We start from the raw sequence: 20,551 nt of genomic DNA, 5'->3' as shown, positions 1-20,551 counted from the left end.
ATATATTGTATATGTAAATAAATTTAAAATTATAAAGCTATGGGTAAGAAAGGTGTAAGGAAGTCCAGGGTAGCTAAGCTGATAATAGATGTAAAGAAATAGAGGATAAGTTTGAAGTAGGCAGGATATTGATGATGCTTATAATATAATTAAAAAGACTTTTGGAGAAATAGAGTACAGTAATAATAATCAGGAGTCATTATATAAGAAAATGAGGAAAAGAGGGGATGGGTGGGAAGAATATTTAGGGAATTTATACGCAGGGCAAGAGTTAGGAGACGTATTAGTAAAAGAACAGATAGAGAGATATATGAATTAGGATATCCCATAATAAAAGAATAGTGTGAGGTGTGAGTAAGCATTAAACAATTTAAGGAATAGTAAGGCACCAGGCAAATTATTATCTAATATCATTCAAAGTACTGACAATTTTTCTGATTGGGAATGTTGTAATCCATTTATATAAGTCAATTTCTAATGGATTGAAATATTAATCTTGAAGGCCTTACCATAATCTAACAATTACTTTTTTGTTATTTCCCTTTAGCACATATTACCTTATAAAGTATTGGTATTGAGAAAATCGAGCGAAACTTCTTCATAACATCATAAAAATCGCCACAAATAATTCATTAAGTAATATACAAGAAATACCTTGTATTAAAATGAAGTGAAAATCAAAACCAACAGGGTATTTCCCATTTGGTAGGAAGCAATGTTTTATAGCACAAGTAAAAGCAAACATTCGAAAACTGTAAATTTCTAGTTACATCATTAAAAAAATAATTTTTCAATTGTAATTATACGTTTCGGGGACGTAGTTTTTTTTTTTTTACAAACAGACCAAAATTTATAATTAATATTTGTAGAATAGTAACGTAGTTCCTACCAAGTGTCCCACGACACCACACAGGTTGTTTTATTATACTTTTTTTTGTTTTATCATCTCATTAATTTTCTTTGTTTCAGCGTTGGCTTAAAGATGTCAGTCGCAGTAATGACTGTTATACCTAATTGTAAGTGTGTACAACTAACACACATTGCTTTGATTAATTGGACGATTTTATTGTCATTTCGAGAGTTTTACTACTCGCTGGCCTGATCTAAAAAAAACTCATTAGTTCTTATTAAACAACCAATAAAAATCCGCAGTGACCATGTGTCTTGTTCAATTAATTGTAATGAAAACACCTGACTGGCACTTTGTAAAGATTGAACAGTTAGACATATTAACCGCACTTTATTTTGTGTATAATAGAAACCTACATAATGCACGAACTAATTGAGGCAAAGAAACTTGGGCAAGTCGAGAAAAAAAAATAGGTGCTTCATTGCAAACTGCTATTGGCACATTGGCAATTCGAGAGCACTGCTTCAACATCCGTTGGAAAGCAAACGGTATTATACACTTTCCCGTAAGCTTAAATTGAAACATCCAACGAAGATTATAAAATGTTTAAAATGTCGAAAGATATTTGCCTATTTTATTATTTGGTAATTAAATAGATACTTATAGCAGTATTGGCATTTAGCAAGGAGGACCTAGAGATAGCTTTAAATAAAATGGAAGCGGTACAGACAGAACAGTACTGTGTGAAAATAAATAAAGGTAAAACTGAAATACTTGTATGCAAGGGAAGAAAAAGTACGGAAAGAGCGAATATAAAGATAGGAGACGAAAAATTAGAAGAAGTGGCTGATTTTAGATATCCAGGAAGTCAGATAAGTCAGGACGGAAGGAGTAGTAGGGATATAAAGCAGAGGATAGCGCAGGGTCGTGTCGCCTTTAATAAAAAGAAGTCACTTCTATGCTCGCGAACGGTTGATTTAGAAATTCGAAAAAGGTTGGCGCGGTGCTGTACGGGTGCAAAACATGGACAATGGGCGCGGCGGAAAAAAAGGTTAGAACCGTTGGAAATGTGGTGTTATAGACGAATGACGAGGATAAAGTGGATAGAAAAGATTAGAAATGAAAAGATATTAAAAAGAATAGGAGAACAGAGGACTCTATGGAAGTCAATAAAAAATAGGCGAGATAGGTTGGTAGGACACCTTCTCAGGCATGAAGGTCTAGTCAGAGACATATTAGAGGCAGAAACAGGGGTTACGAGGGGTAGAGGTAGACTTAGGTTAGATTACGGTTCACAAATAGTTAAGGATGAGGGTTCTAGTTTTAGGGAAATGCGATGTTTAGCTCAGGATAGGAAAGAGTGGAGGTAAGTGTCCAACCAGTCTTAGGATTGACGACTCTATGATGATGATGAGGTATTTCTATTACGTTGCAGCAGAAAAGAGTACCTAACGTTTTTTTTTTTGACAAATTTCGAGCTTTTCAAATAAACTCAGTTTTGATAACGAAAATGTTTTTGATCTCCAATATCAGAGCTTGTTTTAGACTAATCGAGTTTATTTACATATGACCACAAGAATTTGATTGAATTACATTCTCCAATTTTATCAAAATAATCACTTCTGCAAATTTTCAATAATCTAACACATATTGTTCGTAATCCTTTAAAATCAAAATTGAGCTAGACGTGTTGAATTGTCGAGTGGCTGTCGAACGTCAAGGTGTTTCCGATTTTAATTTTGGATGGACTATTTGTTAAAGATTATTATAATTTGTGATTGAACCAGAAGTTGTCCATATTTTTTACAATATTTCTTTTGTGCATAAGCACACGATCAATAGAGAGTTGATAATAATCGGTGTTGGTACTGAAGTAAAATTCTATTACCTTTTGAAACGTTTCGTCGACTTTAACACCAACCTTATGAGGCTAGTTTGAAATATTCATATATTAAATACAGACTGACGAGGACAATACAGTAATTACGTATGAATATTAAAAATGATTGTATAAATCTACAAAGAAAGTTATTTGTGGTAGTTTTAATAGTGGCGTATTGTGCTAAATTATATTAAAGGTTAATTCAAAGTCATTGAGGAAATAGCTTCGGTTTCTAATTGTAGTACTGGGCCAACGGAGCTAAGTTCCTTTTGGAACCCAATATATGTGCCTGGAATGATGTTGTTTTCGCTGCAATAGTTGGATAGGCGTGTAGCGATTATTTACCGTATTATTAACTAGTGAGATTTGGTGGTAAAATTTAGGATTTGTGTGGTGTTTGTCGGCTTTTGGAATCAAATAATGTGTGCGCTTTACTATTTGTGTACGTAATTACTTGAAGTATACCGTCACAATTGACTGTTAAATGTGAAGTAGTGAATTTTTGGGTTTTCCGGAATTCTTCTTAAAAAACAAAGAGTTGTTCAGTAGACTTCAATAGAAAATTTTCAACTAATTTTTTTTTCGGAAATCTCTGGAAGAAGTCGATTTTTTTCTTCAAGAGGGACATCTTTTGATTGTAAATTCATAGATGTAAGGTCACCTTTTTAAAAGGGGCGGCAACACCTTCAAGAATCTTAAATGAAATGGAGGTCAAGTGACACATCATTTTAAAGGTGCTTTAATTGCCTTTACAAAAATGCTGACATACTTTTGTTTTCAGTTATAATTAATGCGAAAACCTAGTTGGAATTAAATAAAAGAAGTTCTGAAACAAGTTTTGATTGATTAAATGTTCAAATTGGAAGCCGTTAATTTCCATACAGTGTAATGTAACCTTTGTTCAACATTCTCTCGATGTTCTAAAGAGATAGGTTCCGCTTTGTACATAACACTGTTTAAATGGCCCCATATAAGAAGAAATCCAAAGATGTTAGATGTGACGATCGTGGAGACTATTCAATGGATCTTCTTCTATCAAACCAGTGTGTTTGGGAAAATGTTGGTACAAAAAATCACGTATAAGAGTGTTGTGTTGTCCTGTTAAATAAAAACACATCATTCCCTGTAATGTGATCGTCATTTTCAAGAAACTCCACAACGTGAGGGTAGATTAAGTCTTCAAGCAAATTGACCCGTTAATTTATGCGGTAGAAAAAATAGACCAATAATATTATTTCTCAAAATTACAGCCCGTTTTCTGAAGACTGCGAATACATTTTTCTCATAATTGCAGAATTCAAATTGCTGCAATATCTACAATTATATGTTTGTTGACGTTAAGAAAGAGAGAACATTCTTAAGAGAAGCACGTCGAATATAAAAAATCGAGATTGTTCCACAATCAGTGGCGGATTATCCATAAGGCAAGGTAGTCATATGTTTAGGGGCGCAAGGTTAAAAAGGGGCGCGCCCGGAAGTTTTTAAACCCAAAAAAAAAAAAATAAGAAAATACCTAATAAAAAAAAAGTATTTTGCAAAATATATGACCGCCAGAGGGGCGCCTATGAGGTGCTAGCCTAGAGCGCTCTCGACATTTAATCCGCCTCTGTCCACAATTCTATAACTCATCTCCTGATGACAAAATTGCATACGATGATCTAAATTATTTTCATTAACCTGCTAACCGACATGAAACTCAGATGTTTTTTAAGATCATTTGAAGACTTCTATGTGGAATTCCTGAAGTAGATTCCAGTTTTCTGGACCTTTATGTGGGATGCAATTCAACATGTTCCAAAATTGCATCCTCTGCATCCTGTTAGAGTCGCCTTTCTTGTCTTTTGTTAGCAACGAATCCAGTCTATATGAATAATTTAAATATCAAATCTCTTGTGTGGACGTGACTGAGGTTCTTACCGGGAAATTGCAAACGATCAAGGGCAGGAAATCAACATTTTCTTGCCTAGGTGCGTAATGTTAGTAACATTACCACGGAACTAAGGGTGTTTTGAATTATGTGAGATTATATACTTGCAGTATTACAGCCCTTGGTCCATGCGAAATGAAAGCTAACACTATTACTGATAAGCAGTAAGCATACTTCCTAAGTATTTGATATAAAAGTATTTGGAATATGTATTTGAATAAATTTATGGCTTCATGGTGTTTCGAATATAATTTAAATACTGATGCCGATGATTAAAAGTATTTAATATATATGTGTATTTAAATATAATTCAATGAAGGTATTCTATCTGAAATACTATATCGATTTTGAAGTGCTAGATATGCCTTCATTATAAGACTAATTCCGAAAGTGATCTGTCTATAACTGCGGTACTTGATGTACTTCTAAAGTATTTAGATTTTTTTTAATATTTTTACAATACCTACTCTATACGTATTTGTATTTAAATGCCTTTTTTAGTATTTTATCCGAGTATGGTAGTAATGGCACGGTTTCAATTTCAGTTTTATATAGTATATATAAGGAGTGTTTGAAATTTTTATTTTATATTTTGATTGTATGACAGAAGATATAGGTACTTATCTATAGCAATGCGGTTTTAAAACGTGTCGTATATTTATTAGACAATATATAAATAGAGGATGCTTTTAACATTAATTTTACATTGTTCAAAAATTCCAAACACTAATGCAGGATTGCAAAATAATTACATTATCGATTATAAAATTGATATAAATTAATTACATTAACCATTGCTATTGTAATTAAAAGTAAATGCATTATTCGCAACCCTGTACGAATGTAGACTGTCCAAAACGGAGCAAATCGGAAGCCGGTTCGATTTTCGTTCAATTAAATTATATGTGGTGAAATGCCTTTCAAGCGAGTCCGAATTTTGATTATTGTGGATTAGGACAATAATCGAGCATTAAATAGATTTAAAGTGTTAGCAATTGGGTTTGATAAAGTGTTAGATGCTGCGATTGGGTACATCCAAAGAACAAGAGGGCTCCATTGGTTAAGAAGTGGGTTATAGGTGCTTGGTTAGCTTGCAACTACAACTAGCGGCTTCTAGTTAGAGCAAAACACCTTCAACGCCGTTCAGACCGTCTTGGGCCTTCGCCGGTTCACCTGCTTCAAGGACGCGTGCTAACTCAACACTATCCTTTTCTTCTTCGGCCGGTTAATTATTGTAACTTGGAAGAATTGCAAAGATGCGCGTAACTACTGTCGTTGTGATTTTCGTCCTTTGGAACACTGCCGATGGTCAACTTTGGAAATTACCGGAAGAATTGTTGAATAGTTTTCCGTGGTTTCGGCAGGCGAAAGCTGGTGAGGGCAGCGAGAACACTTTGCCAACGAGCAGCGTTTCGACCCCGCCGTCGTTATCATCATCATCGCATATTATAACGACTATTTCGGAAACGGCTTCCACTACGAAAAAACCGACAAGTCCGGGCGCGATAGCAACCAAAAAAGTGGTTGCACAAAAGACAACTGCAACTGTCCGTACGAATACGACGAAACGTAACAACCCTTCGAGTAAACTACCCCCTCAACAGAGGCAATCCGGTGGTACTCACGCGCCGGTCACAACGCAAAAAATTCTGAGCACCGCGCAACCCTCAACGAAAACTTCCACTGCAACAATTTTGAAGAACACCAAGAGTTCCGCAATCAATTCGAGTTCGACTACTAGCTCCAGGAAGTCGTCGGGTACATGGACGACGGCTTCGACGGCGCAAGTTAAAAATACGACGCAAGCCGTCGTGACGAGTAGCACCGATTTTTCAACGCTACTCGTCGAATCAACCACCCCCGATAGTCAAGGTACCACAATTGAGTCAAGGGACAACCACCGGGTGCACCATTTCTACATGAGTAAGCACGAAAAACCCCAAGTCAAAATTGTCTCCAATATAAGTCAGGTGAGTCAGAGTTTTTCTTCATTGCTGTTGACCTTTTATGTTATAAATTTCTTTGTGGAACTGAATAAAATAATGAAGTAGTTAATGGAAAAGAAAAACAGGCTACGTAAATAATATCAACAAATTAAAAGGCCAGCATTTTACTACTATAAAAATACTAAACAGGCAGTAACACATAAATTAATTAGTTAGTACATCAATTATTTAGTGGTTAGGTTAGGTCTCTATAAGTTATACAATGGCAAAATGAGATTATAATTAATACTCAGCAATAAAGTACAAGCCATTAATACTCTATTTTCTTGATAAATTAAATTAAAAAATATTTACTTAAAATTATACAAACATTTTATAAATATACTACACAAATTATTAGTGTTTTATTAGTATTAAAGTTTTTAAACGGAAAATATTAACAACCTGGACTCTGAGTGTCGCATCACTGGTGCGACCCTTAAGGTCCACACGAATAACATTTCAGTATGATAAAGAGTAATTTTCATGAAAATCAAAAATTCAAGCAACATTAATTTTTTTTATTAATGTTGCAAAAAATATATAAAAGTTTTTTATCTCGTACTGGATAGAAATATCTTATTTATTTCAGAGTAATGAGTTATATCAGAACCAAGTATCAGATAAATATTTTTCAAAAATTTCCAGAATTTACTAATTTTCATTCTTTTTTTAAGCAAAAAAAACGACTTGACCGAGTGTTCTTTTCGGATCATATTGCTGTTAATACGCTTTGACCTTTTTTCAACATATGTTGAAAACCGCGATTTTTATGATCGGACCCTTTACAATAATTTCCCTATACACTGGGAAGTTAAAAACAAAAATTATCTCGCTGCGAATTATAATAGTGTAAAACACAAGTGCATTTATTTTTATTTCTAATTAGCAGTGCACAAAGAAGATTTACTGTTGCTTTTCACGGCTCTATACTCTGAAATATATACATAACCACATGTGTATTTCACAAGTTGTTTAAAAGTATACAGTTTACCTTAATTCGATAATAATTATAATTGTTGAGACATACGACATTTTTTTTCTTTAATCGCTATGGAAACTTCTCGGTGACAAACGGCACGTGTTTCGGTTTTATTATTAGTAAGTTAAAAGAAGAGTTGTTTACCTAGGCCCCTCAAAATAGAAATATGTATAAGATTTGTGAAACATATAAAATCAACAAAATCATCCTAGTTGAAACAAAAATTCCAAGTATACCTACAACGCATACATGTTTAATTTAATTAAAATGATTTATGTGGACGTCTTTTTTAATAAATAAAACATCTAAACGAAGCAACAGTTTCCAAAATTCCCCATATACGTCCAGAAATCTAAATATGCGTTTCGATTTCCATGTTGGACCTCAATAATATGAGATTTTACCAATCGAATAACGCAGGGAAATCAAGTTCGTTGCTTTGCACGTGAGAACGAATTTTTCCAGAAACGATACTAGATTCATATTTAGTCCCAATAAACCCCTATTTGTCAATTTCATCGAAATCGTTGGAGCCGTTTTCGAGAATGCGATTACAAACGATAATCAATGAAATGACTTATTTTTTTTACTTATCTACATATCTTTAAACTTTGAAACTTAATATTACTAGCCATCCCTTAGTTAAAGAAAAAGATATAAAGATATTGGTGCTACTTTATTATGCGACCTGTTTCTGGTTTGCGATCTACCCGTACCTACTTGAACTTAAAATTAGGTAATTATTTGTGGAGTTTTCTAGAATGAATAATTTAAAACGGCCTCGAAGGACATGAACATAGAAACACTCACATTGTTCATGTTGTCTTTTCCTAATAGCCTAATCTTCGCTTACACTTCGATTAGGTTAGGAAAAGACAACACGAACGAAGTGCTTCACAGTTTTAGCGACGGAAAGTTTGACTGACGTGCGCACATTCCGGCATTGCCAAGTGGTAACCTTAACGTACAGGTGGAAAGTATTTTTTTCACCCTTCGAAGGTAGAACTGTTTTTTATATTTTTACTTGTTTTTTTCCTTAGAAAATATCTAATTTTAAGAAAATTCGATAATTACCTATATATCAATATTAGGGTGTCTCAAAAAAATGAGAGTTTGAAGAACATTGAAAAATTAATAGACGTACATTCTGTTAAAATATGAGCCTTTAATATATATTAACATTGAGAGGTGACATTTTGCAATTTTCTATTTCCCATTTAAATAACATAAGAATTTTCTTTTATAATTTTGGAATTTTATAACTCGATACATACATTCTTTAATATTAATAATAATAATTATAATATTAATATCGATATTGCGATAGTTATCAGTTGCTCTTATTGTTATCGATATTCGTGAATGCGATGATGTTCTTTTAGGATTTTATTATGTTTGTCTCCTTTTGCACAATTTTAAAACAAAGACTAAAATTTTTCTGGAGCAGCACCCCACTAATTTTAGCGACGAGCCGCCTCTGTGAAAGAGTATTCGAAGGCCCTTTGGCACAACAAACTCGTGACCGGGTTGCAATAAATGTTTCTTTTTTGTTTTTGAAATTTCAAGAGCGTGAAGAAGTTTCGAAATGGATGCAAAAGTTATTTACATAAACGTGTCTAACCACGGCCGTGGTCCAACAGTTTAGTTTTTATAAGTACATCAGCTACAACTAGCCTACAGGATGTTGTTACCATGCTCAATAACGCGGGCAAAAAGAAAAAATTCTGTTTTACATTTAATTATACTTTACGTCTTCGGTTCTGAACTCCCACAATCGGAAAAAATTGATAATTACCACCGTAATAAAGGAAAATACGTTACAAATGGAAAATTGCACAGTACATTATTTTTTATATGGGACAGGGCGCCGCAAAAATATTTTTTAAATAACTTTTAAACACTCTAAAGTAAGAACCTGCCTTTAAGGACACGTACCTCCACTTTTTCCTATCCTGAGTCGCATTTCTCTAAAACTAGAAAAAAAGCTAAAAACTTTTGGGTGTTTCATTCCCACCGGCCAGTAATGCTGGTGGGCGGGCAGTCCCTTTCCACTACGCCGGAAGACCCTCTTCAGCCTGCTTTCAGGAATCGTGGGAATGGGTGGGTGGTGGTTCGGGAGAGAAAGTTCAGACGGACGAAATGAAGACAGAAGAGAGAATGAAAGATTATCTGTGAAATATTACTGCCCCAGCATTTGCCTAAGTGATCCAAGGAAACCACAGAAAAACTTGGACTAAGGCAGACGGACCCGGAATCGAACCGGCGTCCTCCCGAATGCTAAGCAATGGTCTAAACCTCTAGGCCAAGCCGCTCGGTTCTAAAACTAGAACAACTCACATCCTTAACTATTTGCGAACAGTAATCTAATCTAGGTCTACCTCTGCCCCTCCTGTTTCTACTTCTAATAGACCTTCATGCCTGAGAAGGTGTCCTACCAATCTATCTCGCCTATTTCTTATTGACTTCCATAGAGTCCTCTGTTCTCCTATTCTTTCTAATACCTCTTCATTTCTAACCTTTTCTATCCACGTTATCCTCATCGTTCGCCACATTTCGAACGCTTCTTTTCCGTCGCGTTCACCGTCTACGTTTCGTACCCACACAGAGCCATGCTCCAGGCATACACATTTAACTGTTGTTGATGAATTCTAAATTAACGGTTCGCAAATGCAGAAGTGATTTCTTTTTGTTAAAGGCGACTGGAAACTGCGCGATTTATGTGACCAACCGCGACTGAGTCTGTAACGCTGAGGCAAATACAATTCGCATTCGGATGTGGCCAATACATATGTTTAAGCCTATGTGCGAGTCCAGACGTTTCTTTGATCACTGCGGCTGACATTTTAAGTAAATATTCATTACAACTAGTTCAAAATTTCATGAACCCTCACATGTGTGAGAACAAGACTTTCATGCATTCATATTGTACATTACTATTAAGCATGTGCCTCGCTATACATTCAAAGATTGACCAAGGTTCATGGGATTCTGAACTACCTCTAAAACGTTACCAAATGTATTGTTTCATAAATTGTTGTTTTAAAATCGTTTTGTACGTGATCGTAGGCCTTTTCCAGCTGAAGAACATCAGCAATAACTCTGTGGTAACAAATCGGTTCTGTTACGTATAATTCCTAACACAAAGGTTCTTTTTGTTGGTAGCCGTCATTGGATAGAACGTAATTTCCTTCCTTAGCAATAAACGCAGGATGCGGCCGTGCAGCTTCACCCCGCTGCTTCCACTTATTTTCATCTTATCTTTCGAACGGAGTGCAAGCCGCGTAGCTTATTAATTTGTATGTAGAATTAATAAAATCTTCTAACAAACGGAAATTGTATGTAAATTTTGCGTAAGGTTACCTCATACATTGCACTTCCTCAGTTAATACGTAATACCGCAACATATCGATTCGTTTAATGGCTATGTAGGTGAATTTTCTATCTTAAAACTAATTTGATATGCAGTGCATGTGTGACTCACTGACTAACTGACTCGGCTTCACTGTAATTATGGTTTATCCGTTCACAGACCTCTTTAAAATTAACTACTGATCGCTGCTGTCTATAGGTAGTTTAGAACGACATGAACAATCAGATGTGCAAAAAGCGGACATTATTCCATATATCGTGCATTTTGAAAACAATGACTCGACCGTTGTTCTATCGAATCCAACCATGAACTTTGCTATCTGGAGCTTCAGATAAGGAGAAGGTTCATGCTATTCTAAATTACCTCTACCTACATTGGTAAATATTACCTTTATCTAACAAATACCTAAGAATACTCTAATGCAATATTCTAACTTTAACGCGTTGAAATGCTGAAACGTTGGCTAATGGCAAAGGTTATGTTACAGGTAGTGACGTAACCATATGTTTAACAGGTTGAGCAGATTTTAAAATGCAGCACTTTTGCAAACAAAGGGGTTATTGATATTGACTTGCATCATTTTCATATTTTTAATATAGAAAAAAAAGGCTTCACAGATCTTCTTGGACAAAAATTCCTGAGTTACTTTTTTTTAAATTTTTTACAAAGGCATAGAAAACACAATTGTTTTCTAAAATTTCGACTTGCAACTCGAAATTTCGACTTACAACTTGAAATTTCGAGTTGAGTATTGAGTTATTGAATTCGAATATCCGGAACGGCATTCAGGCAAATTCTGAATTCGTTTTTATTGTTGACGTAAACTGAAAAGCTCGTTTGTAATCTATAAGTAAATACAAATCGAAACAAGAACCGTGGTAACCATCATAATGATTGCAGAGTATTCATCATTAATCGTGAGTTTAATCCAAAAGTCATTCAAATTTGAATCGTTCGATTCTAATTTTTGTTTTTAAAGAGGAAGAATTCTTAATATTGATCAAATTCTCAGAAGCCAAATTTGTGGTTTATCGTTCATCATCATAAGGTCGTCAGTCCTAAGACTGGTTGGACACGTACCTCCACTCTTTCCTATCTTGAGCTAAACTTCGCATTTCCCTAAAACTACAACAATCCACATCCTTAACTATTTGCGAACAGTAATCTAATTTAAGTCTACCTCTATCCCTCCTAACTCCTGTTTGTGCTTCTAATATGTCCCTGACTAGATCATCTTCATGCCTGAGAAGGTGCCCTACCAACCTATCTCGCCTATTTTTTATTGACTTCCATAGAATCCTGTGTCCTCCTATTCTTTCTAATATCTTTTCATTTCTAACCTTTTCTATCCACGTTATCCTCGTTATTCGTCTATAACACCACATTTCGAAGAGTTCTAACCTTTTCTTTTCCGCCGCGCCCATTGTCCATGTTTCGCACCTGTACAACACCGCGCTTTAAACATACACCTTTAACAACCTTTTTCGAATTTCTAAATTAACCGTTCGCGAGCATAGAAGTGACTTATTTTTATTAAAGGCGACACGACCCTGCGCTATCCTGTGCTTTATATCCCTACTACTTCTTCCGTCCTGACTTATCTGACTTCCTATATATCTAAAATCACACAATTCTTCTAATTTTTTATCTCCTATCTTTATATTCGCTCTTTCCCTACATTTTCTTCCCTTGCATACCAAGTATTTTAGTTTTATTTATTTTCATACAGTACCGTTTTGTCAGTACCGCTTCCATTTTATTTAAAGCTATCTCTAACTCCTCCTTGTTAGATGCTAATACTGCTACAAGTCCTCCTTGGTTTATCGTTAGAGAAGATATTTTATCTCTCACTGTAAACCACAAGTCGAAATTTCAAAAAAAAAAATGTTTGGTTCTTTCACGCCTTTCTAATTTTTGAAATAAATATCATTAAGTAACAACTGAGAAATTTTTGTCCAAGAAAATCTGTGAAGCCTTTTTGTTAGCTATTTATATATGATATTTGAGTTTAAATACAAAAAGGCATCTACACCGTTATCTACAAGTTCGATTTTTAAAACGCGACCATGAAGATGGCGGTGTGGTTTTGGCGTGGATTAAATTAGTGGCGCCAATTTGAATCTACATTATAAAGTGTGTGCTTTGGCGGTTAGGCTGCAAAACGAAAAAACCTCACCAGAATCCTACTTGCGATAAAATTAGAGAGAAGATGAGAAATTATGTAGAACGTTAAATTCAAGAAACAATTATGTTATTTTTTTATTTCCAATTCTCACAGAATACAACGCTAACGTGGAATGGTATGCAATTACTTTTTCGAATTTGTATGCAAATTTTGTCGTTAGCTCTAATTGAAAATGGTTGTACTATTCATTACCTTTAGCTTAATAGTTCGATACCAGCCAACTAAATACGTACACACGGACGGTAATATTGTAGCGTGTACAATTCCAACGACTCATTATTGTATTTTTTTCTTCTTTTTTAAACCATTTCATGCACTGCTTTTTCTAGCCTACATCCATTATACGTATATGTGTATACACACATACAACTAATTAATCCCTAAGTTAACACGTCCAACTGTCCATGTAATTGGTATAATAATGATAACAACGATCATAATGTGGATCGGCATATCAATATGAAATATATTTCATTATTTCAGCTAAATGTTGAAATATATGGGAAAAATATACAAAAAGTTTATTATTGCAAAGTATTTAAAACAACTAAACAAAAAAAGTTGTTTTATTGACCAAAATTTAAAATGGATATTTCACATAGAATCTTTGGTCAAAAAATTGCGTTATTTAATACTGGTATTCCATAAACTCAAAAAATGTATTAATATGTATTAGAATGATGTCAATGATTTATTATTGTCTATTCAACAGCAAAGTTACATATGGAATTATTGTTTGGGGAAACTCAAACGATAATGCTACAAAACCACTAACAAAACTGAGAAGGAAAATTATTAATATAATATTGAAAGGTGAAAAACGAAGACCCTAAAATGTTTGCTCCATTAGATCTTAAGCAAACCTATACACTCTTATGTATCACTATGAAAAGCTAAAACACATGTGCATTTAATCACAATATTTTACAAGAAATAAAAGTATACCTCTACCCACCGTAAAGCTCGAACCTCGATGTCATAAAATTAATTATTAATTATTAATTATATTAAATTAATTGAATTATGCACATTGCCATTAGTTTTGATCACTTTTTTAAAAATCATATTAATCTGTAATTTATTTAAGATTCACGAAACAATCGGTAGTACGGTAATTAAACAGAAACAAACTCTACAAAGTAGCAGCAGTGTTCGTTANAGATGTGCAAAATGGTTTTTTAAAAGTATTTAAATACAAAATGCAAATACTTTTTTGATTTTTTATTTCAAATGTAAAATACAAAATAGATTTCCCTTTTGTATTTTAAATGCTAAATGCAAAATACACGTATTTTCAAAACATTTTTTTCAAATAAACTACTATTTAATTTTCTACATTCACTTAAGTATCAAATATTCCTAAGATAACCATGCAGGCATTTGCTAATTTTTTAAATATTGGAGTTTTTGTAGACTAACAGTGGTGTTTGCACTAATATCACCAGCTTCGAAGTATTATTCATATTTTTGTGTTTGAAGTTCAACAACAAATAATTCCTCTATATGCTTCCTTATTTGCCTTTGTCAACGTTTTAATTAGAAAAAAGACACTGATGCCAAAATAGTTTGTTTACCGTGAAATTTCAGAGTCAAAATAGGGTTGCAAATAATTTTATTGATGCAAAATCACCATCAATCATTTTATATCAATATATATACAACCCTATTTTATTTCCGGTCTTTAACACATTGTATTTAAAGAGAAGAAATGGAATCCATAGTTTTTTAGCTTTGGGTTCTTCATAAGTGAAGTTTTTCGAATCGTTTCATAAGAATTTTATTTATTGGCACTTCTTCTGGAAGATCGACGAGTATTTGATTTTTGTGATTACATACTAGAAAATTAGTCATAATATCTAAGAAGAAAGATTTTCTTCCAGAAATACGGGCGGAGTTTTCTTGTTGGATATTAATTTCATTTTTTGTTATGATCGATATTTTAAAGTATTATTATAGGATCTGCAGTAAACCACATGTGTACACATTCGCCCTGTATATTATATAATCTAAAAAAAGAATTCTGGCAGTTATACACGAGAAAGATTCAATCTTTAGTATAATTATTCATATATAAAAAGATTTGGTAGTGGTTTTGCTAACTTTCAAATTTTTTTTTGTTAAAGGCTTGAATAAAAGACAAGCAGGTTCACGTCAGATCTTATAAGCCTCCTATTAGTTCTGAAACTAGCTACCCATACACAACTAATGATTCGTGTATCTTGATCAGTTGGCGTCCAGTGAGGCGCAAAAATGATCTTGTCGAAGCCGAATGGAAGGCTTGAAAAGTTGCTTTATCTGATTTTTAAAACGCTTAGCTTCCTTGCTCATTTGTCGGCCTCTTCATTTACGGAAAGCTCGTGTAATTCTCAACGTTTTACAAGATTCATATCGGAAAATAGTCGATATTTTCATATGTGTACCGACGAGTAATATAAAAAACAAAAAACTTCCGTTACAATCCGAAACGCCATCAGAAGTAAGTAGTAAGACTTCTATACATAAAACTAAAATTGATATACTTGTCTGTTACATCGAAGTAATAGCCTTTTTAAGTTTAAATGGTTATTTAAATTTTATTAAAATACTAACAGTTCTTAAGCATAATATCTAAATATCTTCAAAAGAATTTGGAGTTGATTTCTGGAAATTGTTACCAAAGGAAGACTTCCTTGTAATAACTGACTCGAAACAAAAACAATACCATAAATCAAATTGATTGTACTTTGTTCTAATCACTTGGATTTAGTTTTTCATTTGGCAGCAGATGCAACTTATTTTATTAATTTAATAAACGACAATTAAATTTTAAAATGTTGAAAAGGTTGGACAGGCTTGTTCTTCAATGTCCACGAAGGTTGTTTAATTGAAATCTTTTGTTAAAAATCACATAGACGTGGTGGACGTGTTTATTTACATGCTAATATTCGGTTATTAGGGTAATTTTCTAAACGATCGTCAACAGGGAATAATGTCTAGTTCCCTCCCATATACCTGTTTTTAATTAGGGTTAAAATTTTCGGTATGTCGAATTCCCTCCTAATTATGCATCAATTGCGTCCCAACGGCTAAAACTAATAAAGTTTTTCTAGATGATTGCACCAAAAAGCTAGACGCACACGAATTTCCAAACATTGAATTTGTTAAGGTAGTGGGAAACCATTTTAAAATTAAATAAATAAACATTTCATAACTGATATGTGTTTTCTTTCTGAAATTATTTTATCTTTAATTTACTGAAGTACTAAAGTGCACTATAAATACGGAGCTGATATGAACGGGAGGGAACTCGGCTAGTACCCGGCAGGGAATTCGACTATCTATATTTTAACCAAAACTACCTGCGGGAGGGAATTCGGCACCGCCGGTCAACAGTACCAGAGGTATGGAGAGGAAAGCCATGGTTATAACCGACAAAGTACTATCCGTCTAAATTTGGTCGAGTTATAAGCGTAATTATATTTTTTGAGTATAAATCCGAAACGGCGTCGTCATTATTGGGATCCGTCAAATGGGCATACACCATCTGGTGGCAAAATTTATAACTCGAATGAGGGAAAAATTTACATAGGAACTGTGCACGCAAATTGTAAAATTGTTTATTAAAATAATAAAACACGTTAAAAAAGTAAAATTTTTTTTGATGATGGAGTCGACGAAGTTTTCTTCTAAAGTTAAATCAAATAAAAAGTTAATATGTTCAGTGAAAAGCTGCAATAGCACTTCAGACATAGATCTTCACTCCACCTACATTAACTACTTTCCAATAAAAACTAACCGTTTTATATATGTAAAAAATATATTCGGAAAATTAGAGAAAAAAGAAGTGAATTCCGGAATAAAAATTTGTTCACGTCATTTTAATGCACATGATTATATTTCAGCAAGTATTTAGCATCAGCGATAACCTTAATATTTAAAACTAGAATCATACTAAAATTATTAAGTGAGAAATTATTTATTCCTATGTAATTGTTTTAACACAATTCTAATTATACGATATAAGTATTTTGAGGTTAAGACCTGCTGGAATACAACAAAGTTGCAATAATGTGTTTGCAACGTTCTCTTAAATCGGCTTTGCACGTGCAAGTCATTGACATGATATTGCTTAAATCACCCAGAATCACCTCACCAATTATATAACGTGAATCACTTTTTAAATCCGAAGTTTGTTAAAAGTAGGCAGTAAACTTGACGGAATTTGAAGGCTAGCTTCCGGATTTGTTATTTCCGAATTTTATAATGTGATTGGCATTAAAAACACGCTCACCTTCAACGAAATTTCCTTTCCGAGGCTTTGTGTCAGCCCAATCACATATTGTGTTAAAACATTTTATCGTAATTTAAAAATTTGGAAATTGCACGGTACACTATAGGAACTACTAAATTTTCCCTAATCGGCGCCATGTTTTTAGGCTCCTCCCATTTGTCGGGTCCCAATAATTAAGCTAAATTTAGGTCGCCGTAGTGAAATTTGATAATTGGTACAATGTGAATTTGAAGATGGTGGCTATGCTACGCCATATTGAATATACATTGTAGTGTACCTTGGCGAAGAAGATGCAAAACTACTTAATATTTTCTTAAAAAGGTGAATTCATCAAAATGAACTTTCTACAATAAAATTTGAAAGAAGGTAAAGATTAAAGCGTCAAATTCAAGAAACACTTATTGGCTTTATATTTTCATTTCTCCAGGAGAATAATAAACGCAGAATTGAGATGCTATCAAAGAGTTAAAGTTAACTTTAGACTTCGTTCTTATTAACATGCGTTTAAAACAACAAAACCTGGACAAATCGCCGGTCGGGCATTATAATCGATAGGCGGTTTAGCGGGGCAATTATTGTTTTATTTGCTTATGTCATTTAGCAGAGGTATGCACTCTGCAGAAGTCGTAATAGTCTATCAATGTTTGAAATATCTGCACTTAACGACAGTATTGAAGTTGCTTTTAGTTGCTCTAATTAGCAATTCCAATATCCGGATACCGTTAATAGCGTTCCATAATATCGCTGCTTTGAAATTATTTTAAACACTTTCTGATTTAATAAAGGTTGAATGTACTCTATCAGAGTATTACCTTACAGAAACACATCTTGCTTGTTGTTATTATCTGAACGTTCATACCTAATAGCGCCTGAATAAAACTCTCTTAACTCCCATGTGCGATATGTCTTAAAAAAAAAGTGGTAAGGAACTACGTGTAATAATGGTAAAATAGCGGTAAAGAGCTTACGGTTTCATAATATAACAATGGTGGGTTGAATTTTCATTATTGAACCTTCATTGATCACATTAAAAGAATTTCACTGATACCGCACTCGAACATAGCGGACCCTAATTGATTTCGTGATTTGTTCTTTTATTACCTACCACCCACTTTTGTAATTAATAGCCTTTTAATTTCTAACAGTTCTTGTACTATATGCACGCCTGTATAAGATGAAAAAAAAATCTCGTTCTTATTTTAAAATAACTTTGATCAATCTAATTCTTACGATAACATACCGTTAGTTATGGTTACTTTCGGTTTAACAATAGACTGTTAAAATTTTTGTTTTTAACACTGAAGAAGATGTACACATTTTGTATATGTACGTATTTGCATCTTTCAAATAATGTCCGGATATGGCATCATGGACAGGGCATTTATGAAAAAGGTAGGAAAATCTTAAAAAAAAAAATCAAATTTTTAGATTATTCAATAAAATTTTGTTATTTTTGATATATCATTAGTATCCTGGGAGGATAAGGGAGGTACGAAAAGCTCCCCTCGATAAAGTAGTTACGGAAACGTGTTATTTTTGAGGTTATTATATAAAATGAGGGAATCTTTTCTTCGTCATAACCATACCTACACATATAATAGCGATGGAAACATTTTTTTTTATTTTTTCAGGCTATAACCTAACCTAACCCTTTGGATTTTATTGCCACCATCTTCCTTCCTCCTTCATTAGTCATTAATATATGTTTCCAAACACCGTTACGTTCATAATATTGTATTTACATTACAGTTCTATGCTCGCGAACGGTTAATTTAGAAAGTTAAAAGTGTATGTGTAGTGCATGGCGCTGTACGGGTGCGAAACGTAAGACGGTGGACGCGACGCAAAAGAAAAGGTTAGAAGCGTTTGAAATGTGGTATTACAGACAGAATGATCATTATACCGTGAACAGAGAAGGTTAGAAATGAGGAGATATTAGATAGATTAGGAGAATATGGAAGTCAACATGAAAGAGACAAGATAGGCTGATAGGACACCTTCTCAAGCATGAGGGGCTAGGTAAAAACATATTATACACAGATTAGACATTAGATTACATATCATAGATACATAGTTAAGGATGTAGGAGTGGAGATGCGTATCTAGCCAGTCTTAGGACTGACGACCCTATGATGATGGTGGTGGTGATTATAATTGTCGTATTAAAAAAAAAAATTATTAAGTATTTGCGCAACAATGTATTCAAAAATCAACCGTCGAAACTAAGAGTGAAAAATAATTTTCATTCAAAAACAGTAATGACAATTATCGCTTGTTTTATCAATGAGTTTGCAGTTATGTGCCTAAGAATGTCTATAGTGGGTCTAAGGCCTAGTGCGCACTGCGATTTTTTAGTCGCAAAAATGTAACATAGGCTGGTAAATGCAAGTGAAAAAAACTCATTTTTCTTGCAGCACGATTGTAGGGGATGTAGAATGAATCGTACGGACAGCAATGAACCTGGGCCCAGTTGCGACTAAACTGTCGTAACTCACTAATAATAATCAGTTGTTTTGTACATAATTAATTAATACATTGTGGTTGTCAAACATGTCATATTATCAGTCCTCTGTTGGAAAGGAAGAAGAAACGTCACATAGTGTTTTGCATACGGAAAATTTATAACCGAAATTGAAAAATGAAAATTGCCGAGGACGAACGAATAAAACTGGTTAACAACAAAAACACGGGTAAAGAAAAGAGAAGATACTTGTTTACCTGAAGGTGGAAAACCAAATGATTTTTTAGTCATGAAAAATGAAAAACTGTTCTACAAGGAAGGAATAGAGAGGGTAGTAGATAGGAAGGAATGAAAGGTACAGACAAAGTATTTACAATATGTACACAAAATTAGGGAAAGGGCGAATTTAAAGATAGGAGACGAAAAATTAGAAGAAGTGGCCGACTGTAGGTATCTAGGAAGTCAGATAAGTCACGACGGAAGGAGTAGTAGGGATATAAATTAGAGGATAGCGCAGGGCCGGGTCGCCTTCAATAAAAAGAAGTCACTTCTATGCTCGCGAACGGTTAATTTAGAAATTCGAAGAAGGTTGTTAAAGGTGTATGTTTGAAGCATGGCGCTGTACGGGTGCGAAACATG

General features: G+C 33.8%; 1 protein-coding gene across 1 annotated transcript in view; it reads left to right on the top strand.

Annotated features, from left to right (window-relative positions):
* The first annotated feature begins 5,684 nt into the window (after positions 1 to 5,684).
* Positions 5,685 to 20,551, top strand: part of LOC108739290 (cell wall protein DAN4) — a 63,198-nt gene continuing 48,331 nt past the window's right edge. Inside the window, exon 1 of the mRNA XM_018473133.2 lies at positions 5,685 to 6,629. Within this exon, the coding sequence (XP_018328635.1) occupies positions 5,916 to 6,629 (714 nt within the window). The 5' untranslated portion in view covers positions 5,685 to 5,915. The remainder of the gene's footprint in view (positions 6,630 to 20,551) is intronic.

Source organism: Agrilus planipennis, unplaced genomic scaffold (genome assembly GCF_000699045.2).
Source record: "Agrilus planipennis isolate EAB-ADULT unplaced genomic scaffold, Apla_2.0 scaffold181, whole genome shotgun sequence".
Taxonomy (NCBI): domain Eukaryota; kingdom Metazoa; phylum Arthropoda; class Insecta; order Coleoptera; family Buprestidae; genus Agrilus; species Agrilus planipennis.
This window is presented reverse-complemented; position numbering and strand designations above follow the sequence as displayed.